The sequence below is a fragment of the Chaetodon trifascialis genome, chromosome 11 (assembly GCF_039877785.1).
Source record: "Chaetodon trifascialis isolate fChaTrf1 chromosome 11, fChaTrf1.hap1, whole genome shotgun sequence".
Lineage (NCBI taxonomy): Eukaryota > Metazoa > Chordata > Actinopteri > Chaetodontiformes > Chaetodontidae > Chaetodon > Chaetodon trifascialis.
In genome coordinates, this window is record NC_092066.1 from 4,784,555 (window position 1) to 4,809,896 (window position 25,342).

General features: G+C 43.5%; 1 protein-coding gene across 2 annotated transcripts in view; it reads left to right on the plus strand.

The window, feature by feature from the left end:
- The window catches only part of atp1a2a (ATPase Na+/K+ transporting subunit alpha 2a), a 32,270-nt gene that overhangs the window by 4,955 nt on the left and 1,973 nt on the right, over positions 1-25,342 (plus strand). For both annotated transcript variants that reach the window (XM_070973759.1, XM_070973760.1), the window contains exons 5-23: positions 1,449-1,562; positions 2,017-2,151; positions 3,982-4,099; positions 5,484-5,752; positions 6,903-7,101; positions 8,115-8,224; positions 10,826-10,960; positions 12,623-12,702; positions 13,515-13,624; positions 14,804-14,979; positions 17,424-17,560; positions 18,625-18,775; positions 19,610-19,778; positions 20,392-20,546; positions 22,738-22,861; positions 24,386-24,531; positions 24,624-24,754; positions 24,871-24,972; positions 25,214-25,305. In XM_070973759.1, the coding sequence (XP_070829860.1) occupies positions 1,449-1,562; positions 2,017-2,151; positions 3,982-4,099; positions 5,484-5,752; positions 6,903-7,101; positions 8,115-8,224; positions 10,826-10,960; positions 12,623-12,702; positions 13,515-13,624; positions 14,804-14,979; positions 17,424-17,560; positions 18,625-18,775; positions 19,610-19,778; positions 20,392-20,546; positions 22,738-22,861; positions 24,386-24,531; positions 24,624-24,754; positions 24,871-24,972; positions 25,214-25,305 (2,653 nt within the window). The remainder of the gene's footprint in view (positions 1-1,448; positions 1,563-2,016; positions 2,152-3,981; positions 4,100-5,483; positions 5,753-6,902; positions 7,102-8,114; positions 8,225-10,825; positions 10,961-12,622; positions 12,703-13,514; positions 13,625-14,803; positions 14,980-17,423; positions 17,561-18,624; positions 18,776-19,609; positions 19,779-20,391; positions 20,547-22,737; positions 22,862-24,385; positions 24,532-24,623; positions 24,755-24,870; positions 24,973-25,213; positions 25,306-25,342) is intronic.

The window sequence follows — 25,342 nt, forward strand, 5'->3', positions numbered from 1 at the left end:
ACGTAAAAACAACCGCTGACACTCTGGCATCGTTCCTGGCATTAGTGCAGATAGTCAGACCGACCGCTGATAAAATGGCGCCAAGCAGCCATCCATACTGCACTTTATGGCTCCGAGTCATTATGCAATCATCATTCAGCACTCTTCGAACCCCAGACAGCATTAAGCCTTTGCATAATATACAGTAACGTACAGTAGATAGACACACACGTGCACACGTGATAACTTTAATCTCCCCACGATTTAATCTCTACATTCAGCGCTCAGTATGTACAGCTGGATGCTCTGGTGAGCCACTTCAAAGCGTCGGCTGCCTGCAGCTTTGGCACTTTGAGCCTTTGCATAATGTACAAGCAGTCATTTAAGATGAAAATCCACCCTAACAGAACTTAACACGTTGCTGTTATCAGATTAAAACTTAATTTTCATTATTTCTGTGTATTTGAGCTGAAAGATTGCATTGTCTTCTTTGGTTTGAGAGGCCTCTGAAAGCGCTGCTGAACTTCATTTTTTATCATTAATTCATGCTCGCAATCTGAAAATGAAGCATTTATTGTTGTAATCCTTTAAACTTTAGGAGGTTCAAATGGGTCACCTGCCTGGACAGACGTCGCTCCTGCAGTGTGCAGAGAGCTGAGCTTAAATCTGCAAAACACGCATGTAGACAAAACCAGGAGCTGCACACCGAACACCGAATGGGAGGAAAATGTTGTAAACACTGACAAGTGATTTTCTGAGGATACAAATGTATTTCCTGGTTCAGAAGATTTCGCACTGCCACGGTAAGAAAAAAGGCATTCGAGCATAAAAAGCAAAACATTCTGTTGTTGCTGTCAAATGAAAGCAGCACCATCCAAAAAGGAACTTTTCAGGGTTTAGGAATTTTGTTTCCAGGAGTCCAGGACATGCAGTACACCAGCTGGCAGACGCTTTCATCCAAAGTGCCTGGCTGTCTTGTTTGCATCAACCCATAACAGCTTTTTCACTGGTAAAACTGAAAATATTCAGTGAAAATAAAATAAAATCCACCAGAATAAATGCTCCCTGCTTGAACTCGACATGAAGTCTGCAAAGCCAAGCTCCAGTTCTGAGAGCGTCTCTTGGTGGCCTCACAGATCAGAGTGTTAGTTCTTGGTTTTCTGGGTTTGGGAGACAGATGTTCACTTGGACCAACACTGAATGAACCGTCCAAGATGACAGGAATAGTACACGAGTTTAACTCCAGGACGACTTTTCCTTCTAAATCTTCCTCTAAGACTGAGAGCTTCCCCAGGTTTTCTCGCTCTTAACGCTCCTCTTGCACTCTGCATTTAAGGGTTTGCTGTTCTAAAACCGTTCTGAGGTTTGTAAATCCCCCTCTCCTACGCTCAAACATGCCTTACATGAACCAAACTAAGTCGATAATGACACCGACTCCCCCCTGTGGCTTGGGTTTGCCCCCGTTTCAGCTGTATCTGGGTGTGGTGCTGTCGGCCGTGGTCATCATCACTGGCTGTTTCTCCTACTTCCAAGAGGCCAAGAGTTCCCGGATCATGGACTCCTTCAAGAAAATGGTGCCACAGGTAAGCTGATGCGTGTTGGTGTTTGTGTAGTCTTCGAGCTTTCGGAATCAATAAGCCGTCCCTCAAGTAGGGCTTACACACTCACTTGAGTGGAAACCTAATAAGCTTGCACAAAGGAAGAATAAATGTTTGAGCCAACTTCGGATTGTGTGTGTTTGCATAAAAACTCCCCTTGCGTTATCCACCTCTAGCACTTCGATTGCCTAATTCTTTAATCTATTTAGGCTGTTTTCACTCCTTCCTTGTCTCCTTTTTCCCTACCTGTCTTTTCTCTCTTCCTCCTTTCCCTCCTTCTATCTCTCCCTTTCACATACCTCTACGCCCTCTGGCACTTTTTTTTTTTATCGCACTTCTCTCTCTTCCTCCGACTAAATCCTCTCTCTGTTCCCGAACTCTCTCTCTTCCTCATGCTCCCCTGCCTTCTCATCTCCCTCTTCCTTTTTGCCCATGCCAGCAAGCGTTGGTGATTCGGGAGGGGGAGAAGATGCATATCAATGCTGAGCTTGTGGTGCAGGGAGATCTGGTGGAGATCAAAGGGGGAGACCGCATCCCAGCTGACCTTCGAGTGATCTCCTCCAGCGGATGCAAGGTAGGGGAGGGGTGCTGTGGGCCGAGCCCGGGAGTCTCTGTGGGATTACAGTAGCTCGACTCTCTCACTTCTTCTTTTCCTGCTTTCTTTCATTGTTTTCTTTTTTATCAGTTATTGTTCATCACTTTCACTGTCTTAAAGGTAGCGTGTTAGCATGCTAAAAGTTGCTAAAAGCAGTAAAACAAAGTACAGATGGAGATGATGTGTACTGTAGCGTTAGAAATATAATTTACGGATAGAGAAGTAATGACAAGTACACTTCAGGTAAAGTATATTGGACATGTACTTTTAAAAAGTGTACTTCTAAATAGATGTCCTGAAGGTCTACTTCAAATTCTGCAATACTAAAAGTGGTATTTCAAAGTACACATACAAGATGTACTTTATTGTAAGTGAATTTTAAAGAGTACTTTTAACAGTGATAAAGCATACTTATGAAAAGTATAAAAGTCCTTTGTAGCACACTATTAGCATACTTAATTAATGTGTATTGTAATTTCACTTCATTTGAAGTACATTTAAGTATGTTTCCAACACATTGGTGATATAAAACAGTTGTACCGCAAGTGCGTTTTGCATGCTCATGAAGTTCTGCCAATTTAGCCACTATTCACACTTCAAGTATACTCAAGTATTACTCCAGCAGTACTTTTTGAGTATAAGTTTAAGTATACTTGAAGAGGACAAAAAGTGAAGTTAGTACATTCTTCAAAAAGTTACATTTAAGTATGATATTATGTCATTAGATTTAAGTAATCACTGGTTTGAAATCATCAGAGTTATGAGAAAAAACATCCTGCGGGAACCACGAATGTACAAAATGTTGAGCGAATCCATCCTGGAGATTTGGGGATATTTCACTGGATTAGTTAAAACATTGATCGACTGGTTGTCCTTGATGAAAACTCAGAGAATCAGAGTTATTAGGATTAACTTTCTGCAAGCCGTTTATATCATTACCAAATTTCATGGCAGTCCACTCCCCAGTTGTTCATATATTTCACTCCAAACCGAAAATGTAATCCTCTGGATGGCGCTAGAGGAAATGTTCAGGACTCCCCAAACTCAGCAGGCTTCATCCTCTTGGGATCACGAATGTCTGCACAAACTTTCACACCAATCCATCCAGCAATCAATCGAGACACAGCCGTGACGCCACATTTCAGAGAACAAAGAGTCGTCATCAGGTTATCAGTCACACATCTTCGTTCTCACTTCCAGTCATTCCATCTTTAAACAGTCGTGTTTGTTTTTCAGCATCTCAGCTCAAGTCAGAAACATTTTCTTTGACTCTCAAAAGGTCAGCTCCTATTGAGTACCTTTCCTGAGCCGTGGCTCTTTCTCTGAAGAATTAATATCTCAGTGAAGCTATGTTCTTTGCTGCCAACAGGCGATATTTTACTCAGATATGAACACATCATGCAGGTTGTTTAGCATATCCCATAACGCCTTAGATTTGATGTCTGAGATTTCCCTCTTTCACTCCATTTGTTCTGTCTTTCTGTAGACTTACAGATCATTTCTCATGTCAACATGTCACCCGTTGAGCTTGACCAGCGTTCATTTCTGAGTTGATCCCACTGTTTCCAGCAGCGGTGTAATGAGACTGTGGCGATCAGGGCTGTAAATTCCGTCGCCTGTAGACGAACATGTGAAAAATCCCGCAGGCGGTTTTGACATGACAGTTGTTACATCATTGCACTTGTTTCTGATTAGTGCTGCTTCTTTCATTTCCACCCCGTCAGCGTCGCCTCATCGCGCCGCCTCGTGTCTGTCACAGTCTCGCCGGGTAACACTCTTCTCTCCTCCTTTTTCCCTCTCCCCGCGAAGGTGGACAACTCCTCTCTGACGGGAGAATCTGAGCCTCAGACTCGCTCCCCAGAGTTCACGCACGACAATCCTCTGGAGACCCGCAACATCTGTTTCTTTTCCACCAACTGTGTCGAAGGTCAGTGGGTCACATCTGGCCAAGATTGTCCCTTATCGCTTCTAAATGTCTCTTTTATTTTTGGCCATCTGGAGATCAACACAGTTTTTGCATTACCGCCCAACCATGAGTGTGTTTCACTTCACGATTCGTCAGTTCATCCTACAGTACACACTGCACCGTAGGCTGGAGATATGGCTGCTGCTGAATTTTGAACGCTTAAAGAATATTAATGAGTGTCAACCGATGGGGGTTTAAGTCAGTATTTCGGTTGCTATCAGTCGTCAAACAGTGGTGCAGTAAGCATCCCAATGAGGTTTTCATGTTAGAATCTGCCACTTCATCAATATCTACATCTAAATTCTAACGCTGGTTGCATATAAAGTGAACAGTTATTTCCCAAAGTACAATACATTCATTTTAGGAAAATAAGACATCAGTTTTAAGTCTGAAGTGGAGGATCAGGCCTGTAAATGACACAATTTGTCAATCAATGATTTCTCCTTCAAACAGGTTAGAAAACAGAAAAGCTCCCTGTAGTGCACATCTGACTAGTTTCAAGACCCTCATCAGTAGATGGAGTTTGATCAGTTGTCACAGAGTTGTTGCAGTTTAAATTTCCATTTTTTTCGCAGCATTTTAAGGTTTTTTTCCACTGTGTTTATTGAAAAGCTGAGATTCAGGATTTAATTGCATCCTGCCGTGAGTGCAGTGTATAAAAGCTTTTTTTCAGTAATGAAATCTATATTTAAAGAGCTGTGTTCAGTCTTATAGGCTCACACTCAGTTCTGCTTCCTCTCTGTAGTTTGTTTTAAAGGATCAATTCGCACAAATTCCCCAAAAATCTATTAACTTATCTTAACCGTAGTAGTGTCTGGCTACACAGATGTGTTTTATGCATGTAGGCTTTGAAACATCTGTCCCTGAGATTCCTGCTTCCACCTTAATGCACCAGAGGTAAATGAAATGTCTTTCCAGAAACACTGTCCTGTTAACTCTGGATTGTTTTACTTGGAACTACTTTCTTCTGAGAAAATAGTCCCTGTAGAGACTGCTCATATCGAGGGCTGTTGAGTACATTTGTTGAATTTTACATGATTCGGATCATTTTCTCACTTACTCACTGCAGCATTTGTTCAGTCCATCCAACCATCAATCACTCGCCGGGACCTGTAATTCACCTCCATCCATCATTACTCTTCATCCAGCCATCACCTCCCTATCAGCCCTCCTTCCCGTTTACAAAACACAGCCCTCACCTCCCACAGTGTTTCACACGCTGTTAGCAGTCATTCGTCTTGGTACATATTGCTCTGAGAAATGTTTCAATAAAGCCGTGAGAAAGAACTTCTTCTTGACCCACTGTGACAAACTGATGGCTGATAAAACGACCCCTCCCTCTCAGGTACGGCCCACGGCATCGTGATAGGCACCGGTGACCGAACAGTGATGGGCCGCATCGCCACGCTGGCGTCCGAGCTCGAGGTCCGCCGCACGCCCATCAACATCGAGATCGAACATTTCATCCACATCATCACGGGCGTGGCCGTCTTCCTGGGCGTGACCTTCTTCATCCTGTCACTCATCCTGGGCTACACCTGGCTGGAGGCCGTCATCTTCCTCATTGGCATCATCGTGGCGAACGTGCCTGAGGGACTGCTGGCTACTGTCACTGTGAGTAGTGTGTCGGGGTGTGCTCCTCGTTTTTGGAGGGACATCACTCAAAAGGCTAGTTGTGTCCTCACCAGTTAGCCGTTAGCTTTCCCTGCTGTTTTTTTCCTCAGTGAAGGTAGTTTACAGTAGTTTAATGAGCTGTAAAGAGCTGCCTGAGGCTGCTGGATGCTGGTTGATGAAATTAGAGTTTGTAGGCCTAAAAACCAAAATAATGAGCTAAAACAGGCTTAAAGCTCTGCAGAACTACAGGGGAAATGCCGAGTTGGGTGTTAATTCGCTATGGCTTTGTCTTCTTGAGCAGCTGTTTCTCATTACATGCAGTAATTTGATCCATTGTTAACATGAAAATATTGATTAGTGCAGCTTTAAGCGTGCCAGTTCAAGCGCCCTGATACTGTGCCTGCTGGCTCACTGTCATGGCTTACTGGCACACCTAAATGGAACGGCGCCATCATCAATGTTATTAGTTACACCTGCGCTTTTCCTAATGCTAATTTACCCTCAGCGAATGTTAGCTGTAGCTCTAATGATGCTACAAAACACAGCGAAGCAGGTGATTTATTACTGACTGTTTGAAGCAGCTCAAATGTTGAAGTGCATCTAACTTTTTCTGCAACAATAAACAAAGTGCGAGCCGAGGTGGATGCCAGCTGGCATTTGAAATGCCATCAGTCGACATTTCACTGTTCCCAGAAAATAAATTAACTTCCAGTGAATGGTTTCTTTAGTTGCTTTTGTTTTAAACACACCATGAGTCGTGTGTGGAAGCGTTTGTGTGTCTTTGTGCTCCGTTTGATGCTATTTGAGTAATGTGGTCAGCTTGAATTAATGTGTGTTGATGCGCCTCTTGGAACATATGGAATGTGTCTATTCATCGTATTTTTATGTTCCTGTGCACCTGCTGTTAACCAGCCGACCAAATACACGCACGCACACACACACACACACACACACACAGGCTGTAAGGCACCTGGTCCACGCTTGGTTTCACATGCACAAACACTTGAACGCACCGGTGCGTTCACATGCTCTCGCTCCTCGTCGGCTATAACAATCATCCATCCTCGCCTCTCCTCTTCCTCCTCCCACATTCTCTTCCCTTCACCACCCCCCAAACCCCCCCCCCCCCCACCTCCCGCCGTCCTCCCAGGTGTGTCTGACTCTCACTGCCAAGCGAATGGCCAAGAAGAACTGTCTGGTGAAGAACCTGGAGGCCGTAGAGACTCTCGGCTCCACCTCCACCATCTGCTCCGACAAGACGGGCACGCTGACCCAGAACCGTATGACCGTGGCCCACATGTGGTTTGACAACCAGATCCATGAGGCTGACACCACTGAGGACCAGACTGGTAAGACTGAGAGAGGGAAAAAAGAAAGGGAGGAGGAAAGGAGAGAGCTTGGAGGAAAGATGGAGACACTGAGAGATATAATGGAGAGATAGAGAGTGTGCGGGAATGCAGAGAGGGAGCGTGACCACCTGCTGAAATTCATCTGTCCAATGTTCACGCCGCCAACCAACATTGCTGTTCGCGCTACCTCTTGGATTAATTGAGCAGCGGTATGCGGTGGGCGGCACAACCCTCAGCTACAAACATGCCTTTTCCCTGAGTTCCTCGGCACGGCTGCTGCTGCTGCGGAACCAATCGGATTCCTGTCTCCTACCAAACAGCAACAAATGGAGCCAAATTTCAAAGAAGCTTTTAGCAATAACCAAAAGGTTTGCAAGAAAACAGGTGTTGTTTGCATACCAATGAGTATTGAGTCAGACGATTGTGCAATCATACAATGAAGAGCCGGCAGTGCAGACAAAGGCTGTGCATCTGAAACAGTGCTGCAGAGAAACAGAATTCGTTTTTCAGTACACACTGTTTGTGCAGCTAGTGCAGGTTTTTGAACCATTTGCACTTCGATTTGTCAAGTTCAACGACTCCGGCCACAGTTTGCCACCGCGCACAGTCTGTAGCAAGATGCTATCATATTCTGTTTTCACAATAACGGTGACAGTGACCACTCCGGAGAGTCGAGGCTGAAATGAAAAATAGATGCAGGTGCCGGCAGCAGAGTGAGGGTCATTTTCAGTTCGATTGGGTGGGAGAGATGAAATTTTGATGGGTGAAATTTCCAAACAGCTTTCATATTTTGAGATGTTCTTGTTAAAAATGAATGCCGTTTTTAAGACTTTGGGGAGTTGAAAAATCACTTTTGTCATGGAAAAGGTGATTGCTCAACTTAAGTGACCTCTGTTATTTAGCAACAATATCCACTTCTACTCCGTGAACCGAGAGTTAAGTCAGCAGCATAAATACTGCATGAGCCCTACTTTTAAAATAGTCTAACACTGCTCCTTCTGCTATTCTCCCAGGTTTGGGTTTTGACAAGAGCTCTGCTACTTGGACTGCTCTGTCTCGCGTGGCCGGCCTGTGCAACAGAGCTGATTTCAAAGCCGGACAGGAGAACCTTCCCATTGTGATGGTATAAACCTCCACCGCACACAGACCCTACAGCAAAGCTTTGCATTGATGCCTCCACCTCATGAATTATCTCTGCTCTCTAAAGCAATGACAGGCCTGGTTTAATCAAAGGGCATTATGGGCAGGCACATGATTCATGAGACACGATTTTGCCAACATGGTTTGCCGGTAAGGTGAAGTTAACAACATCAGGACAGTGTCAGGTGAGCTGTCACTCAAAAATAAGGAGAGCTGGACGAAGGTCTTTAGGGTTTTGTTGATAATATTAAGTAACATCAGGTTAAAGTAAAGCAAAATACAAATGAACACCAGCATTAGCAGCAAACTGTACTGAACTTTTATAGTAGAATTTAGCAGATTAGCACTTTTCAGACACTTGTATTACAATTTCTAATTGAAGCCACATTTTAATGTTGTAACTGGTGGAAATGGAGCTAATTGTAATGACTCTAATTACCATTGAGCAGAAATGAAAGAAATATTCAGGCCCGTAAAAATAGTCAAAACACATTGTAAAAAGACTTACAAATACAAGGCTTTTATTCAAAATTAAACTTTATTAAAAGTACAGAAGCATCAGCAGCAAAATGTACTTTTAGTATTGAAACTAAAAGGACTCATTATGCAGCAGAATGGCCCATATCAGGGAGAGATTATCATACATCGTCTACGCAGCATTTGGATATTGAAGCTGGTTGAAGTGGAATTCTAATTATTTCACATACTGTCGGGCTGTTTGATCTATAACAAAGAAAACTGATGATATGGTTCATAGTCAACGTCTTCATCCGATGGGTAGTGGTAAACTAGCATAGTGAAGTTAAAAGTACAATATTTCCCTCTGAATTTAGTGGAACACAGGTATAAAATGGACGTTTAAGGAAAATACACAACAGCTCTTGAGTAAAAATACACAGTTACATTCATTCTACTGCTGCTGTTGAGTATATAACAATGAGTATGTGTAAGTTTATACCAACGTGTCATATTTTACAAATAATCGTATGTTTTTTGGACGTTTAGAGCTCTCAGATGAATGTAGCGGGCCAAATTTTGTACAGTAAGAAGCAGCATCACGTGGATATGAAGTTCAAGTACTTCAACAGTGTACCTAAGCACAGTACTTGGCTAAATGTACTTTGTATTCTCCTCCACGGCCAGCCCATACTCACCCACACGGCACCCACAGGGAAAAACATAAATAACCCACGAAAATAATTTGTCAATACCACTTGACACAGGTGCACACACGCGCGGGCTTAACCTCCCTCTCACGCATAAACACACACTCACTGAGGATAATCCAATGCATCCCTGGAAATAACTCCCCCACACAGATACACAAACACGCACGCTGCTGGGTGGCTAAGTCGATAATATTCCAGTGTTGTCCCGGCCGCTGTCGTCCAGCCTGCGCCACATTGACCTGAAGAAATGCTCCGTGAGGCTCTGAGCGAAAGGGATTACTCCCTCTGACTGGTGGGAGCAGAGCCTGCTGCTGTGGCCTCCCTGCTCCTCCAGGTGTCCACGCGTCCTCTCCGCATTAAGCACTCAAACGCAGCAGTCAAGGCCCACGTTCTGCCATTACAGGAACAAGTCCCCATCTGCACCCACAAAAGCAGAAATGGAGTTTCCTCGGTCTGTTTATTCATTCATGAAAAGGCACAAACAAGGACAAATCTTGCGGAACGCATGTCCTTGTTTTGCGTCTGTTCATGAATGAATAAACAGGAACAAAGAGAGATCTCTTGCATTGGCCTGGCTCCCGTTGGTGTATTGGGCGTCAGGTCAGTCAGTTCAGCATGGATTTTAATAAATTGACTCCAAAAGCGGGATGAATTTCATTGTATGAATTTTTACCGAGGGGAGATTTTACAGGTTATCAGAAGCAAATGTTGCCCTAAAGGATTCAAGCACCACAGGAGCGACTCTTTCACTCCACCTGGAGACAAATATCCCTCAGTGTGCATCCAAACAGGCGATATCTCAGTGCTGCACGCTCACATTCATGGAGGTTTTCTTAAATTATTTTAATGGCTAGCCTTTTAATAATTCAGCCATGAATATACTCCTTAGGTACAATCTTGGCAACCACTTTGCTATTGATTGCTGCCAATAGGCAACGTCTAATGCGTTCCTCCAACAATATATATTTCCAACATGAAGCAAACTCTTCATATTTAGACCGCTTTACATCTAAATCTTTAAAAATGCCCTTAAGAAAGCTTGCAAACGGCATACCGGCTAATCAGCTCCATTTTCACGGAAGAAAAACGAGCTGTTAATCGAATTATTCTTCATCCCCTAAACTGAAAAAGAAAGCAAGGTTTTGCACTTTCATTACTTTTACATTAAACTGTTACATAACTTTAAAAACAATGTGATGATACAGTTGATGCTCGGCTACCTGCATCATTAATGAGAAGCATAATGGAAGGAAAGAGAGTCCTCTCAGGTACTGCTTTAATCAGCTAAAGCTCTCCTTCACCACAGTGTGATAAACACAGGCAGCGAGACAGACAGCGCTCATTCCTCCGTCCCCACGTGTTAGCGACTGTGCTCATGTGTGGCTGTGTGTGTGTGTGTGTGTGTGTTTCCCCAGAGGGAAGCAGCGGGGGACGCATCAGAGTCAGCTCTGTTGAAATGCATCGAGCTGTGCTGTGGGAGTGTTCGTGACATGAGAGCCAGAAACCCCAAAGTGGCAGAGATCCCCTTCAACTCCACCAATAAGTACCAGGTACGGGATTAATGTTGCATCATTGCTTTGAGCTGAAAGTGCAGCTGATGCAAGTCTATAATGATGCCCTGACACCCAGTTATAGAGCATTCATACGTTAATTCATGATCGCTGTGCATTTTATTCAATCTTTGGCAACTACATATGCAATTTTCACAAGTTTTTACGTGAAATGTTTGAAGTATGTAGTTTTCTTATTAAACTTAATTTTGTATTTCATGTATTTCTACCTTTTTTTTTTGACAATTCTGTTAGCGCTCCTTAACCTGACAACATCATGATGTTTCAAAAGAAGCGTTTCCAAGACTTGGACAACATTTTTTTCACATGCTTTGAGTGAATCATGCATATTCATTTGTAACCTTTTTCCTGCAGGGGACGGCAGCCTGAACACGCGTGCTCTTTTACAGCGACACCCTGCTTTACATTCACACTGTTGCACACATTTCGACTTGGAAGCTGCCCAACAAAAAGGCCACAAACACAACACTGTTAGCCACAGGGACACTGTGCAGTGCTGCAGTGTGTGTTGTTTCTGATGGAGGGATAAATGTGGATTACAAACCGGTTCGTTTTGGCCGCTCAGAAGATGCTCTGTCGCTGCTTTTCGACGGACGGAAATCGTCTTTTGTTTGAATTGACTTTGGCGCGAGGCTCGGTGAGGCGTTTGATGCCCTGGATGTAAATACTGTGAAAGACCTTAAACAAAATTGGCAAAGCATAAGAAGCTCTATGCGATAACTTGCATCGTAGACAATCTCAGAATTTGCAACTGCTGCCTGCTACATAAAGAACAACAACAAAAAAAGCGTAATTTCATGGGCGGTACTCCAATTTTGTGCTATTTCGCTTTACACTATTGGTCTCAACAGGCGCAACTACAAGGTCTCACGTTAAGCTACATGCTTTGTTACATCCTGTAGGAGTCAACAGCAGCACCGCTGAAATTAAAAGTTAATATTGAACAATGAAAAAGTCATCACATCGAGCTTTAACACCTTGCTCAAGGGCGCCGTAGCAATTAAGGCAGGGGGAATGTTTCTGTTTTCCACATCCAGTCTTTCCCATCCTGTCTGGAGATTTGAACCAGCATATGAATAACACAACAGCAATGCTGAAGCAAACAAAGGACTTCCTGCACGTATTTTGTGCACCTGTTCCCTGACTTAAAATAGGAACGTCTGTGTTGAGGGGGAGAAAAAAGCAATTTTGCTCTGGTTTTCTGAGATTAGATATGCTGTGACTCAGATACAAATTACCTGGGGTAGTGTGTGTGTGTGTGTGTGTGTGTGTGTGTGTGTGTGTGTGTGTGTGTGTGTGTGTGTGTGTGTGTGTGTGTGTGTGTGTGTGTGTGTGTGTGTTTGCGTGGGGGAAGGGGTAATGTAAAATGTAACACCGCTGGAATACATTTGAGAGTGTGAATGAACGTGTGCTTCAACATTGGGAATACATATGACTTACAATGTGCACTCAGTCAAGTCAGCTACGATAAGACTTTCATTTCAAACCTTTTGGAAAAATATGACACCAACGGCCCAAAAAAACCGGCGCGGACGTGAAATTCATTGTTGAGCATTACAGGAGGAGGTCTGTCTTGAGCGTTTTAGGTCTTCTCGTGTTGTGTCCTCACCAGTCTCCCTGTCCTCCTCCCCTTCCGTCAAGCTCTCTGTCCACGAAGCCGAGGACAATCCCTCTGGTCATATTCTGGTCATGAAGGGAGCGCCAGAGAGAATCTTGGACAGGTTGGTCAATCAATAATGGATCGATTATATGTCTTCCAAGTAGCACAACATTTATTTTTCTTGTTTTTCATTTACCTGTTCCTTCTCTTCCAAAGGATGCAGTGAAACAGAAAAGTCTCACCTGAAAGTTTTTCTATGTTTTTCATTAGCTGAAAAGACTGAGAGCAACTTTGCATTGATCATAGTAGCAGGCTTTGTATGTGTACCCAAGACCTGGTACAGATTATTCCTTTGTGCCATGTGCCTCCATTGGTGAGTGAAAAATTAAAACCATATGGAAATTTGAATAAAAAACACTGAGCTGTGTGGTTGCAGTATTGACGTGTTCCTTCATCACCATGAACACATGCTGTCGTTTATTCTGAGCTCATCCCACAGACGATGTCCTGCTGCCATAATTACTCACTAGAGCATCAAATCTGTATCAGTCCACTGGTGAAAATAGTCCCCAACAACTTTGTGCTTTACTTGACCAGCTGTTTTGGAAAGCGTATATATCTGTATGTTTTTGAGCCGTTTCAGAAGGAACCAAAGGGCTGAGAGCCACGGACAGGACAGGACAGGGAAGTCATAAAGCACTGGAAGAATCGCCCAAACTTTGGACCTTTCAGTGGATTTGATGAAAATGACAAAAATATAGAATAACACCAGTCTTATATTTTGAATGTCTGTTGTTGTAATTGTGAATTAATGGCTTGGATGGCTGTTTTTCAAACTTTTTGTAACCAACATATCACTGTGGCCATATTGTCAGTGTGCAGAATGATTAGCAGTTAACAGCTGTAAAAGTATTAATAATAAATGCTTTGCAGGTGCAGCACCATTATGATCCATGGCCAGGAGCATCCGCTTGACGAGAGCTGGAGAGACGCTTTCCAGAATGCCTACATGGAGCTGGGGGGGCTCGGGGAGAGAGTGCTGGGTATGTTTCATGGCACCAGCGACTATCAGCCTGTTCGGGACAAGCAGGTGGACGGAGCACTCAACAGGGGGCTTTAGCCACACATTAAAAAGTAGAATGCTTTTATTGCAGCAGCATAGACAAAGAAAAGGGTTTCGGCGCTGCAGCCTCATAATGAATTGCAGTCGCCTGATGTGGAATCAAAGCTGAAATTGCCGTCGTTCCATAAAATGTTCGAGATACGGCGTCTCTGGTGTGAATCCGGCCCGTAATGTTGTCTGGATTATGAGCTGGTAATGGACCGGTAATTTAATTCGGATCAAACTCTGCGCTAAACTGTAATATAATTTGTACATGAAGTAACATTTTCCCTTGTAAAACGCCGTAGACACGTTTTTGAAAAATCATTACCCTGAAGTTCAACTTTCAATATCTCTAAAGTGTTTAACATCCAGACTCTGTAAATGTCATCTTTTTGACAACCAAGGAAAAAAAGTTACCTGGCATCTTTTAAAAAGCGCCATAGGTAATAATTATGTGCTATCATCATTTTGTTAGAGTAGGTGTCACTTCTGCAAAATGTGGAATAGTGCCATTTTTGGAGTGTAACTCCTGAAATCATGTAAATTATTAAATCACAGTTATGCCTTGGGTGAAGCTGATGATGGGTCGGGTGTTTCGTGACACACAAAAGGTTTCTCCTCTTTTACACTGCGCCTGTTTTTTTTTTTTTTAGCAGAGGAATTTTGTTTTGCTTTGCTCCGTAGGGAATCAAGAAGTACATATTTCAAGATCTGTGGATTATTAATTGATAGAAGCGCCTGTTTCAAATTGGCTTTCAGACAGGCAACCTCCAAATCTGCATCTGAAATGAAAAGTGATTTCTATGCACACTGTAAGTTAAAGGATCATTGCAGCCAGAAGGCAATATATTTTCTGTGGAGAGCCCGCACACCTCTTTCATATTAACATTTCTTTGTTAATGGCTACAGTAAAACACACCGATCATCCTTAATTTACTGGATGTTTTGGACTTAAAACATCCTTAGGGTCATGAAAAATTGCAGACTTTCTGAAGCCCCAGATAAACTGTCAAAGCAACAAAACAACAAGTTTTTCCTTCAGTAGCTGCAGTACATTTTGAGATGTCATTTCAGTCAGTTATGAACAATCACTTCCCTGATCCCTCTTCTCCTGCAGGCTTTTGCCACTTGAATCTGTCTTCATCCCAGTTTCCTCGAGGATTCACCTTCGACTGCGATGACATGAACTTCCCCATCGAGCAGCTCTGCTTCCTGGGCCTCATCTCCATGATTGATCCGCCGCGTGCCGCTGTGCCTGACGCAGTGGGTAAATGCCGCTCTGCTGGTATCAAGGTAATTGGTTCCACCGATTCAACCTTCATTGTGGTTCCTGAAAAGCCTTTTCTGGGGGTTCATTTATTGGGCTTTTTGGTGAAGGGATTTGCATGCCAAATGTCTTCAAAAATGAGTCCCAGTGACAGCCGATCACTTCAAATGGGCCTGATAGATGATAATTGATGGGTAAATGAAGTTGTTTAGAGGAAGCTCCTCATAACATAGTCAGTGCAAATGCAAAGAAGGCCAGCCAGGGTGCACAGTTTGGATGTTCCTCCAGAGGCTGTTTGTACATATCTCCCTGTTATGACTGTTTTCATAAATTCCAAAATCTTGAGAACAGCAAAAATCTAATTTTTGATGTGAAAATGAAAAAGCAAAGACGGCGATAAAGGATGAACTCAGCATATTCCCACATCAATTTTAGAAAAGGCTCCTTTTTTGTAAAATTCAGATTCAGTACAGTTATTACAAAATTTCATTAAATGTTAATCAAGTGCAAATACACACAGAGCAGATGTTTTGCCAGAAAAGTAATAAGCTCGGCCGCAGGAAGGTTAAACAACTTCCAAGTGATAAAAATGGATAATGAGTAGAATGAGGAGTTCTCATTTCAGGGGAGGTATTACAAATTTGTGAAAAGGGATTTTGTACATTTAATTTCAGGTACAGTAGTTATCATGCTTTCTTTGATAATGAAGTTTTTAAAGACATACTGTAATTGGCTTAAAGAACGAATAGAGGCAAAGGGAGGGAGGATGTTATTTGCTATTTGAGGTGTTAATTCTAAAAAATAAAAAAAAAACAAGCTGCAAAAGCGATGAAACGTCTGATAAAACATTAAAAGCACAAAGTTTTCTCGTTAGTTGGAACATATCAGCTGGGTTTTGACTTCATGGTGTTAACTCTGAATTATGCCATGTCTTGACCTGACACAGATCTCACCGGGGCCGACGCTAAATTTAAATAAATCTGTCGTTAGGAATGTAGACAGGCAGCACTCTCTGCACCTACATGTGATATTTGTATAATTACACTCCTCCACTTAAGTCATATTATCGGTTTATTTAACGACAGAAGAAATGGGCACAGAAAGAAAAATATTGATGCCGTGCAGTTTCTATTGCATGCACAAGCTAGGCTTCACTGAGCCAAATCAATTCTTCAGAGCGTTTTTGAGTCAGTAAATAATGTGAAGCTAAGACCCACAGAGGACACACTGATACGTTCTCTCCTCCATCATTATTTATACAGAAAATTAAACACCTGAACTCCAAATTAAAGCAGGATTTAAAGTGGTCGATGTGTGGTTGGAACGTTATTCTGTGCAGGTGATGCAGTTTTACTAGCTGTGACGAGGCGTCAGCGTGCTTCATGTACCTGCTGAACAGCGTCAGACATCAGGTCTTGTGAACACAGCTGTGCACATGCACACCCATACGAATCCGGCGTGTTTCCTCGCAGCAGAGCCCAGGAGGAAACTAGAGCCCATGGCTCTGTGGCTTTAATTAACGGATGCAGTGCTAACGTTTCCGTGCAAAGTGCATCCTCGGTTCAAGGCGTCAGTCCAAAGGCGTGAGTGCAATATGTGCTGCTCTGTCTCGATTGCACCTTCCTTCAGCCTGTGTCCTGCTGCAGACGATAATTTCTATGTTGTACACTGAAAATAAGTTAAGTCCTTGTACTTTATATGGACGCAGTTGTAGAGCCATAAACAATCAACACATTGTCTTTATATGAGACTCATGTCCCCGAAAACCAAAGATCTGTCTTTGACTTTTAGCTGAGATTTATTACTTTTGACCACAGAAATAGAAAAAGTTGGAATTGATAGGTGTCCCAGACTTGGACAGATTCGGTCTCTATTGTACATTATGTTCTATTGTCACTGATGTGATAAAACAAGAACAGAGCTGTTTAATCAGGTCTGCTTCTGTCAGGTTCTTTTATTTTGATGATTTAAAAAAAAATTGACATTATGTGCCAAAAAAGTTTGTAAGTTACACTCGGACCAAGCGCTGACGCCGAAGTTACTGGTGCACCTGTGGAAGGAAGATTAAAATACACCGCCTGAAAGCAGCCGTGTGACTCTGTTAACCTGTTGCAGGTGCACTGGGGGTTCATAAATGAGGATGAAGTATTTTGGGAAGTGTGGTGACCAAACATATGCTGCTCTTGTTTTGGGTCACAAACCTTAATTTTGATGAGTTTTGGCACAATCCCAATATTCGTCCAATGGGAACACACCAATCAAGGTTTTTTGCTGGAGTGTTCTGCCAGATTTGAACTCTTAACCCCGAATGGCGCCGTTCTGTTCCAGTGTAACCACACAACACGTTCGAATGACGTATAGAGCTTACAGGCCCATGATGCACTGTAGCTCAAGCGTGCTGTGACACATGACGTACAGGTGAGATACAGAGAGCTTTCATGTGGTTTATGAGCCTTCTGTCTGCGGTCAGGTGATCATGGTAACAGGGGACCACCCAATCACAGCCAAGGCCATCGCTAAAGGTGTGGGCATCATCTCTGAGGGCAACGAGACGGTTGAGGACATCGCTGAGAGACTGAATATCCCTCTGAGCCAAGTTAACCCCAGGTGTGTGTGTGTGTGCATGCGTGTTTTTCTATATTTGTGGGGTCCTAACACTGAAAGCCTGCTCAGGTTGGGGGGGTCCAACAACTTTGTGGGGACCAAAATGCTGGACTTCATAATGTGAATCATTAAATTTCAGGGTGAAGACTTGGGTTAAGGTGTGTGTGCGTGCGTGCGTGCGTGCGTGCGTGCGTGCGTGCGTGCGTGCGTGCGTGCGTGCGTGCGTGCGTGCGTGCGTGCGTGCGTGCGTGCGTGTCAGAGGAGGTTTGGGCTGCGTGCTCGAGCATCTAGGAGTAACTTTTCGTGTGGCTGTGTCTGTGTTTTAGCGTGTGGGCAGCGATCTGTCTGAAAGATGTGTGTGCGTGCAAGGTCGTGTGGTCGTGTGTCAGTTACATAAGAAGATCAAAAACACACTCATACTTGCCTTTTCAATATGAAGCAAGACTGAAAACAGCAAGTCTGTAAGTAAGAGGCAACAAAATCCACCTAGTAGATGCCAGAGTGGATAGAAACAACATTAGTGAAGTCACAATATGGAAAATCAGAATGACAGTATTGAGCAGATAGAGGACGTGTCCAGGACTGGGCTCTGCCAAGAGATAACATGGCACATAACACCCTGTAAAACCACGAATTACCATTTTTACGCTGTGGTTTCTGTATGCTTTTGTAAGCTTTGGAGGTTCCTGCAGGTGGGTTTTGTTACCTTTAGCCAGAGTCAGGTAGCCGTTTCCCCAGTTTCTAATCTTTATGCTAAGCTGAGCTCATCAGCTGTTGGCAGACAGATATGAGAGTGGTATTGATCGTCTCTTCCAGCTCTGTAAATAGGCGTTTTTCCCAAAATGTCAGACTCCTTCTTTAAGACAGAAAGCATGAAAACGTGTACGTTTCCTGTCTGTGGAGTGCGCCCGTTTGTGTGAGAGAACGAGACAGAGAGACAAACTTTAGGAGGAGGCAACAAAATGTCAATGCTCCCCTTTGCATAATTGCCCCCGGTATCACTGACTCCTTACTGTGTTTGTGTACGTGTGTGTTTGTGTGTGTGTGTGTGTGTGTGTGTTTCCCAGGGATGCTAAGGCTTGCGTGGTGCACGGCTCGGACCTAAAGGACATGAGCTCCGAGTACCTGGACGACCTGCTGAGGAACCACACTGAGATTGTGTTCGCTCGCACCTCGCCTCAGCAGAAGCTCATCATAGTGGAGGGCTGCCAGAGACAGGTCAATGGACAGGAGTGTGTGCGTGCGTGCGTGTGTGTGTGTGTGTGTGTGTGTGTGTGTGTGTGTGTGTGAGAGAGAGAGAGAGTTTGGGCCTTTTTGAGAGCACATGAATAGAGGTGTGTGTGTGCGTGTATGTGTGTGTGGTTGAATGTGTGCCTTTTTGATAAAGCCTGGATGAATGCTTGAATGTGCCTGTTTATGTCTAAGTGTGGAGGTATGGCTGAATACAGGAGCGTGTATGTGTGCGTGCGCGTGTGTGTGCGTGTCCTTGCCATTTAAGGCTGAATGCTGTTTACTGTGTGTGCAACTGTTTGTGTGTGTGCCAGTGTGTTTGAGCCATTTGTAAGTGCAGGTGGTTGAATGAATGAATACAGGCTTTTGTGCGTGTGTGTATGTTTGTGTGTGTGTGTGGATGGTATGGAGGTCCATCTGTGAGTATATGTGGTTGAATGCAAGTGTGTATGTGTAAAGTGTATGATTAACTGTATATTAAACTCAGATAATAAGCCTTGTATAGAAAGTATGCCTTAAAGTTGCGCTCAGCGTTTATGTGGGAAATGTGGAAAACAGATGTGTGTCTTCACTCGCACGCATCCCCATAATATTGAGGTCATGCTACAGTTCACCCTGACTCACTCACTCTCGCTCTGTGTGCCTGAATGATTGCAACTCAATTCCATTTTTCATTTAATCTCCCCAGAGCTGCTTTGAAAAGACATTATTAAGACAGAAGGGGAGGGGGGAAGACAGGCAAGTAGAGAGAAAAAAGCTTAAATCACACCACTTATCTTTTTCTTCTTGACACTTTTTGTTCGCCGGTCCTTGTGGGTGCAGGGGGCGATCGTGGCTGTGACGGGCGACGGCGTGAACGATTCTCCCGCCCTGAAGAAGGCCGACATCGGCGTTGCCATGGGGATCGCCGGCTCTGACGTGTCCAAGCAGGCGGCTGACATGATCCTGCTGGACGACAACTTCGCCTCCATCGTCACCGGAGTGGAAGAGGGTGAGTGTGGTGGAGAGGAGGGGGAGACGGGTGACACAATGGAAGAACTTGACTGAAGTTGAGACGTGATTACATATTTACAGGTTTGACTCACATTTTATTTTCATGTCCATGTGTTTAAAGGACTTGGCATCAGCTATGTAAACAATGCTTTACATCTACACACGCTTAAAGGAAAATGCTCAGATGCTGCATCACTTTAACTTTCAGCATTCAGAGAGCTGAAGGCCTTGAATCTTCACCTGCAGTTTGCTTATTGAGACTCGTGACTCGACGCGGCTTTGCCCTCAAGAACTTGACTTCAACTTGAGTTCATCTGACGGACACTTGAGATTTGACTTGAGGCTTGACACCAGAGATTGGTATTTAATCTTAAGCAGGGCTCGCTAATATGGTCTGAGGAAAGACATTAGTTAGACATTAGTGGACAGTCTGGAAAATTCACTCACGCATGATGAAGAATAACATCAGAAAAAGACCATATTAAAGCGATTTCAGGGTAATATGTCACCAATGTCCCACCCAAACTCCACTATGAATAATATATCTACTGTATATACGTGAATTTTGCATCTCTACAACTTTTTCTGTCATGTGTCCCTGATCGCCGCAGGCCGTCTCATCTTTGACAACCTGAAGAAGTCCATCGCATACACGCTGACCAGTAACATCCCAGAGATCTCGCCCTTCCTCCTCTTCATCATCGCCAGTGTTCCTCTTCCGCTGGGCACGGTCACCATCCTCTGCATCGACCTGGGCACTGACATGGTGAGCGGCGAGCTGCTTTTGTTCAGTCCCTCCGTGGACAGGCTAACAATAGCTTTCCTTCATTATCTCAATCGATAGTTTTAATGACGTTTCTGAAAAATGACCACTCACTCGATGCGTAGACCGCTGCCAAGCCTGCTCTGTGCATTATGATGCACTAACTGCTGAACACACATCACCTTTTTCCTCTCCTTCTGGATGCTGGTTTCCACTGTGTGAAGAATTATAGCTTATAGGCAACTTTCAGTCTCTCTACACACTCAATTTACAGGAGTTTCACAGGAGGTCATTACAGCAAAACATACGGTTTTAAATGTGTCTTATTTATTGGGTTATATTCCAAAGCACTCTCTCAAGCTAATTGTTGGCAAGTTTTAGTGATTCTTCTTGACGAAGGGATGCTAATTGTTAGAATATTGCATTGCTACAGGCAAAATAAAGGTGGCATTAAGAAAACTAGTGTTAGTACTGGTGTCAAATATGAGTGCCTGAAGGTAAAAAGAACAAAACGTCTGGTTTAATTTGTTCTTTCTGTCGGTGGGAGAAATTCACTTTTGGCTCGCTGCCGACGACCATTTGTTCAAGCAGAACAAAGACCGGGTGACGCTCACATACAGATTTACATTTCACAGCTCTGCCATTTCCAGATGCCAGTCTCTCCATTGTATTTCCAGCAGTAACAAAAAGAGTTGCTGGCACGCTGCTTGCCTGAGGGGCGTAATCCATCATTACAAAAGAAAGGAAGCCCAAGATGAATATGTTCAAAAGGACTTGTTCGCTTGTGTTCATTACTTTAACTTTCATTTTTCCTGCTTTCAGCCACCAGACAGATGCATGCAGCTGAAACTGGTTCTTATACATCCCAGTGAGCCAAAAACAAACATTTTACAAGGATTTAGGTACATGTACTACATATTCGACTGCCAAGAAGCATTTTAATCTCCACAGGTTAAAGATAAAGAGGAGCAGCTTGCTAACGTTTTTAATAAAGCAGTTTCACTTATTTTGCTCGAGTGATATCAAAGATGAACTTCTTTGGTTTTCTATCAGCGGGACAAATTTGTTCATGTTGACAAATATTTACTTAACTGTCTGTTATTGGCTGGATTTCTCTTTAAAGATGCGATGATTGAAGTTTAAAAGCACCTAATTTGTGTACCTGCTTTGCATATAAAACCCTTCCCTTCAAAGTAACATGTCTGCATGTATCTAATAACCGCTGGTGGAGTGAACAGCTGGATGTCTGCTTTGAAGAGAAGGACCCTAAAATGAAAATATTTAAATATTCAATAAAGTACCTAAGAAGTGTTTATTGTACAGTACACAAGTAAAACTGCAAATTTCCCATGTCTGCTGGTGAGGTTGTTAACAGCTTGTTAACAGCTTAGTTCAACTCCAGGCAACAGGCTCCAGGGCTCTGCTGAGATTTAGCAGTGACAAGCAGCACTTGGAGTGTGCAATGATTATTTTTAGCAAGCACTGCCATGTGGAAAAGGATGGCTGCAAAAGATGTTTATCAAAGTGGGATGTGGCACACTTAAGACTGCTTCTATGCAGAAACTTGGATGTCGCACACAATTGCACAGAGATGCGCACACACACTCACACACACTTAAGACATGTGAAAAAAAAAAAAAAAATCAATGCCAGGCACAGTCACATCCCTTTACCTCTCCTGTCTTTCTCGACTGCTGTGGGTCAGGGGAGTGTAACACCAAAACAAACTGGATTTGTAGACCGCAGAGCTCGCGTTCGGTCTCACACAGTGCCAAGTCCACACCTCAAATCCCACCTAAGTCGCAGAGATATCCTGCCCTAAGTCACACATATTGCTCTGTTGCTTACCTGGTAAAACCAGCCAATATAAGATCTTTATTACAGGGACCTTTCTACCTTCCTGTTTTATGAGAGTCTTCGCTATCCATCTCTCTCCTCTTGTCTCCTCTCCCCGCCCCTCTCTCTGTCACTGTCACTGCTCCTTTTTTCCCCTCTCCTCGCCTTTTTTCTGTCTTTTCTCCTTCCACATGGTGATTGAACGCTGAATCGCATTAATAGTGATCTGTCTCGGGTTCCCGTGTCTGGCACTGTCACCATACCTTTGTACTGTTGCCACAAAGACAAATTCCTGCACATTTATCGTGCAGGGTGCATGAAGTCAGCTAATTCTGTGCCATCCTTCTGTTCCCTCCAGGTTCCTGCTATCTCATTGGCTTATGAGACGGCTGAGAGCGACATCATGAAGCGCCAACCAAGGAACCCCAAATCAGACAAACTGGTCAACGAACGCCTCATCAGCATGGCCTACGGACAGATAGGTCCTCTTATGGCTCTTTGTATTGAAGCTCTTAAATCTGACTCACTGAGACAGGCCAAGTTATGGTTAGAATAAACATCGCAGGGATGAAAACATTAAATATTGACATTCATCAGAATTTCTGGCATTCATTACTGCCTTTGTAAATGTTTAGGTACACACAGTTATGGAAAATATATCAGGAAATTCAGGAGAGAGTCCCACAATTTTCGTCTAATTGTCGTGACATTTACAGCAAATGGAGAGTTTAGAGTGCAACTATTTTCTACTGAATCTTGGTCATGTTTCGCTGGTTGGAACCTCACTCGAATGCATGCTTTTTATCTCTGGTTTTATATGGTTTGGGAATAGTGGAAATCAAAGGCTGGCCCAATTTCATAGGCTGTTAAATAGGTCAAAATATGACAGGGCTTCATTGGATGACAATTTAAAGCTGAACATGCTCAAAACAGCCGGCAACTCAGATCGACTCCCGTAATTCTTCCAAGATGAGCACCACTGGGGCAAAACTTTTGCAGGTCACATCAAATCACATTTACAAGCAACTCTTCTGACTTTACAGCTTGAAGTCCTGAACGTTTAACTGATGATCTGATGTAGAGTGACAAACAATGAACGGGACAGTCGAGTGAAAGGTCCCACTTATGAGCAAACAGCGGTGAGGAGAATTAAAGGTAACAGCGTCCAAAAACAGATGCAGTTCTTATCACTGACAAAATGATGCTGACATCTACCAACAGAAACCCCGACCTGGTGCGAGGTTTCAATTTAACAGCATACTGAAGGATGTGATTAATAAGCGTCATCTTAATCCTCGATCAGCGCCCGTGCAGGTTTGTTATATGTGAAGACTTCAGCTCTGAAATAAGATGTCCATCATGTTGAAAATGTTACGCCCACTCTGACAAAACAAATTTTCCAACGTGGAATTAAAACTCACTATCGGCTATTATTTCAGTCCTCAGCTGTCTGGAGGCATTTACTTACAAAACAGCAACATTGTGGAGGGCAGAGGGAGGAAGATATAATCACTGGTGCGGTTGAAATGGTATTAAGAGGAAAAACACCAGGTGGACTGAGGCTGAATGAGTGCAAATCAATTTATTTCTCATAATTTTCTATAATTCCTGTAAATAGGTGATACAGAATTATTGGACCATTGGTATTATTAACGCATTGGCTGTTTGTCAAAAAAGCTTTTGTCTAATGACCGCCATTATCTATAAATCCTGTTATTTTCAGATTTGTTCTGTAAAATCACCGCCCCTCTTGCTGCACTGTGCTGCAATACAATCATATAAGTAGCTACACCTGCTTTATATTTATGGAAATTTAAGATCCCTAAATGCCTAAAATCACTGAAATTTGTATCTGTTTTCTCTAGAATTGGTGCCAAATTACGTCGTTCTTTCCAGGAAACTTCTTGGGAAATGACAATCCCATAAAATGAAGTGCTGCCATCAGATGTAATGTAATGTTCAGATGATACTTTGGCATTGATCCATCGCACGTTTTTTGTTTCCAGGGATGATGCAGGCTCTTGGTGGTTTTTTCACCTACTTTGTGATTTTGGCTGAGAACGGCTTCCTCCCAAAGGACCTGCTGGGCATCCGCATCAGGTGGGACGACCGCAACGTCAACGACCTGGAGGACGGCTTTGGGCAGCAGTGGGTAAGGAGCGGGGACAAAGACAAACCAGCGCACCCTTTGAATATTCCCACAATCACGCAGGGATAAATGTAATGTGCGTTTCAATCTGACAGACCTACGAGCAGAGGAAGATCGTTGAATTCACCTGCCACACCAGCTTCTTCGTCAGCATTGTGGTTGTCCAGTGGGCCGATCTCATCATCTGCAAGACCAGGAGGAACTCCCTCTTTCAGCAGGGCATGAAGTGAGTGAGGGAGGGAGAGGCAGAGGGCTGGAGTAAAAGATGGAGAGAAGGGCGTGAAGCCTGAACTGTCCGAACCTTTCTCTTTCTCTGATGTCCTCTTATTCTCCGCTCAACAGGAACAGAATCCTGATTTTCGGCCTCTTTGTTGAGACTGCTCTGGCTGCCTTCCTCTCCTACTGCCCTGGAATGGACATCGCCTTGCGCATGTACCCCCTGAAGTACGTTCTGCATATGCATATCTCCACCGAACCGAAAAATAACCTCTTAAAGACCTAATAGGCTGCCATTAGCCTGTCACTCTGGGCTTTAAATGAAGTCTGTGATCTTCTTAAACACCAAGTTGTTATCCTTAATATTCAAAAATGGCTGCAATGAATTTAACAATTTGCACTTTGCCTGTGACTCACTGCTACTCGATCCATCCCCCGCCCTGTGATACTCTTTTTCTCTTCCTCTCAGGACCCTGTGGTGGTTCTGCGCCTTCCCATACAGTCTTCTCATCTTCATTTATGATGAGGTCCGTAAATTCATTCTGAGGAGGAACCCCGGAGGTAAGCAGTTATTAAGAGAAACCAAGATTAAAGGGTT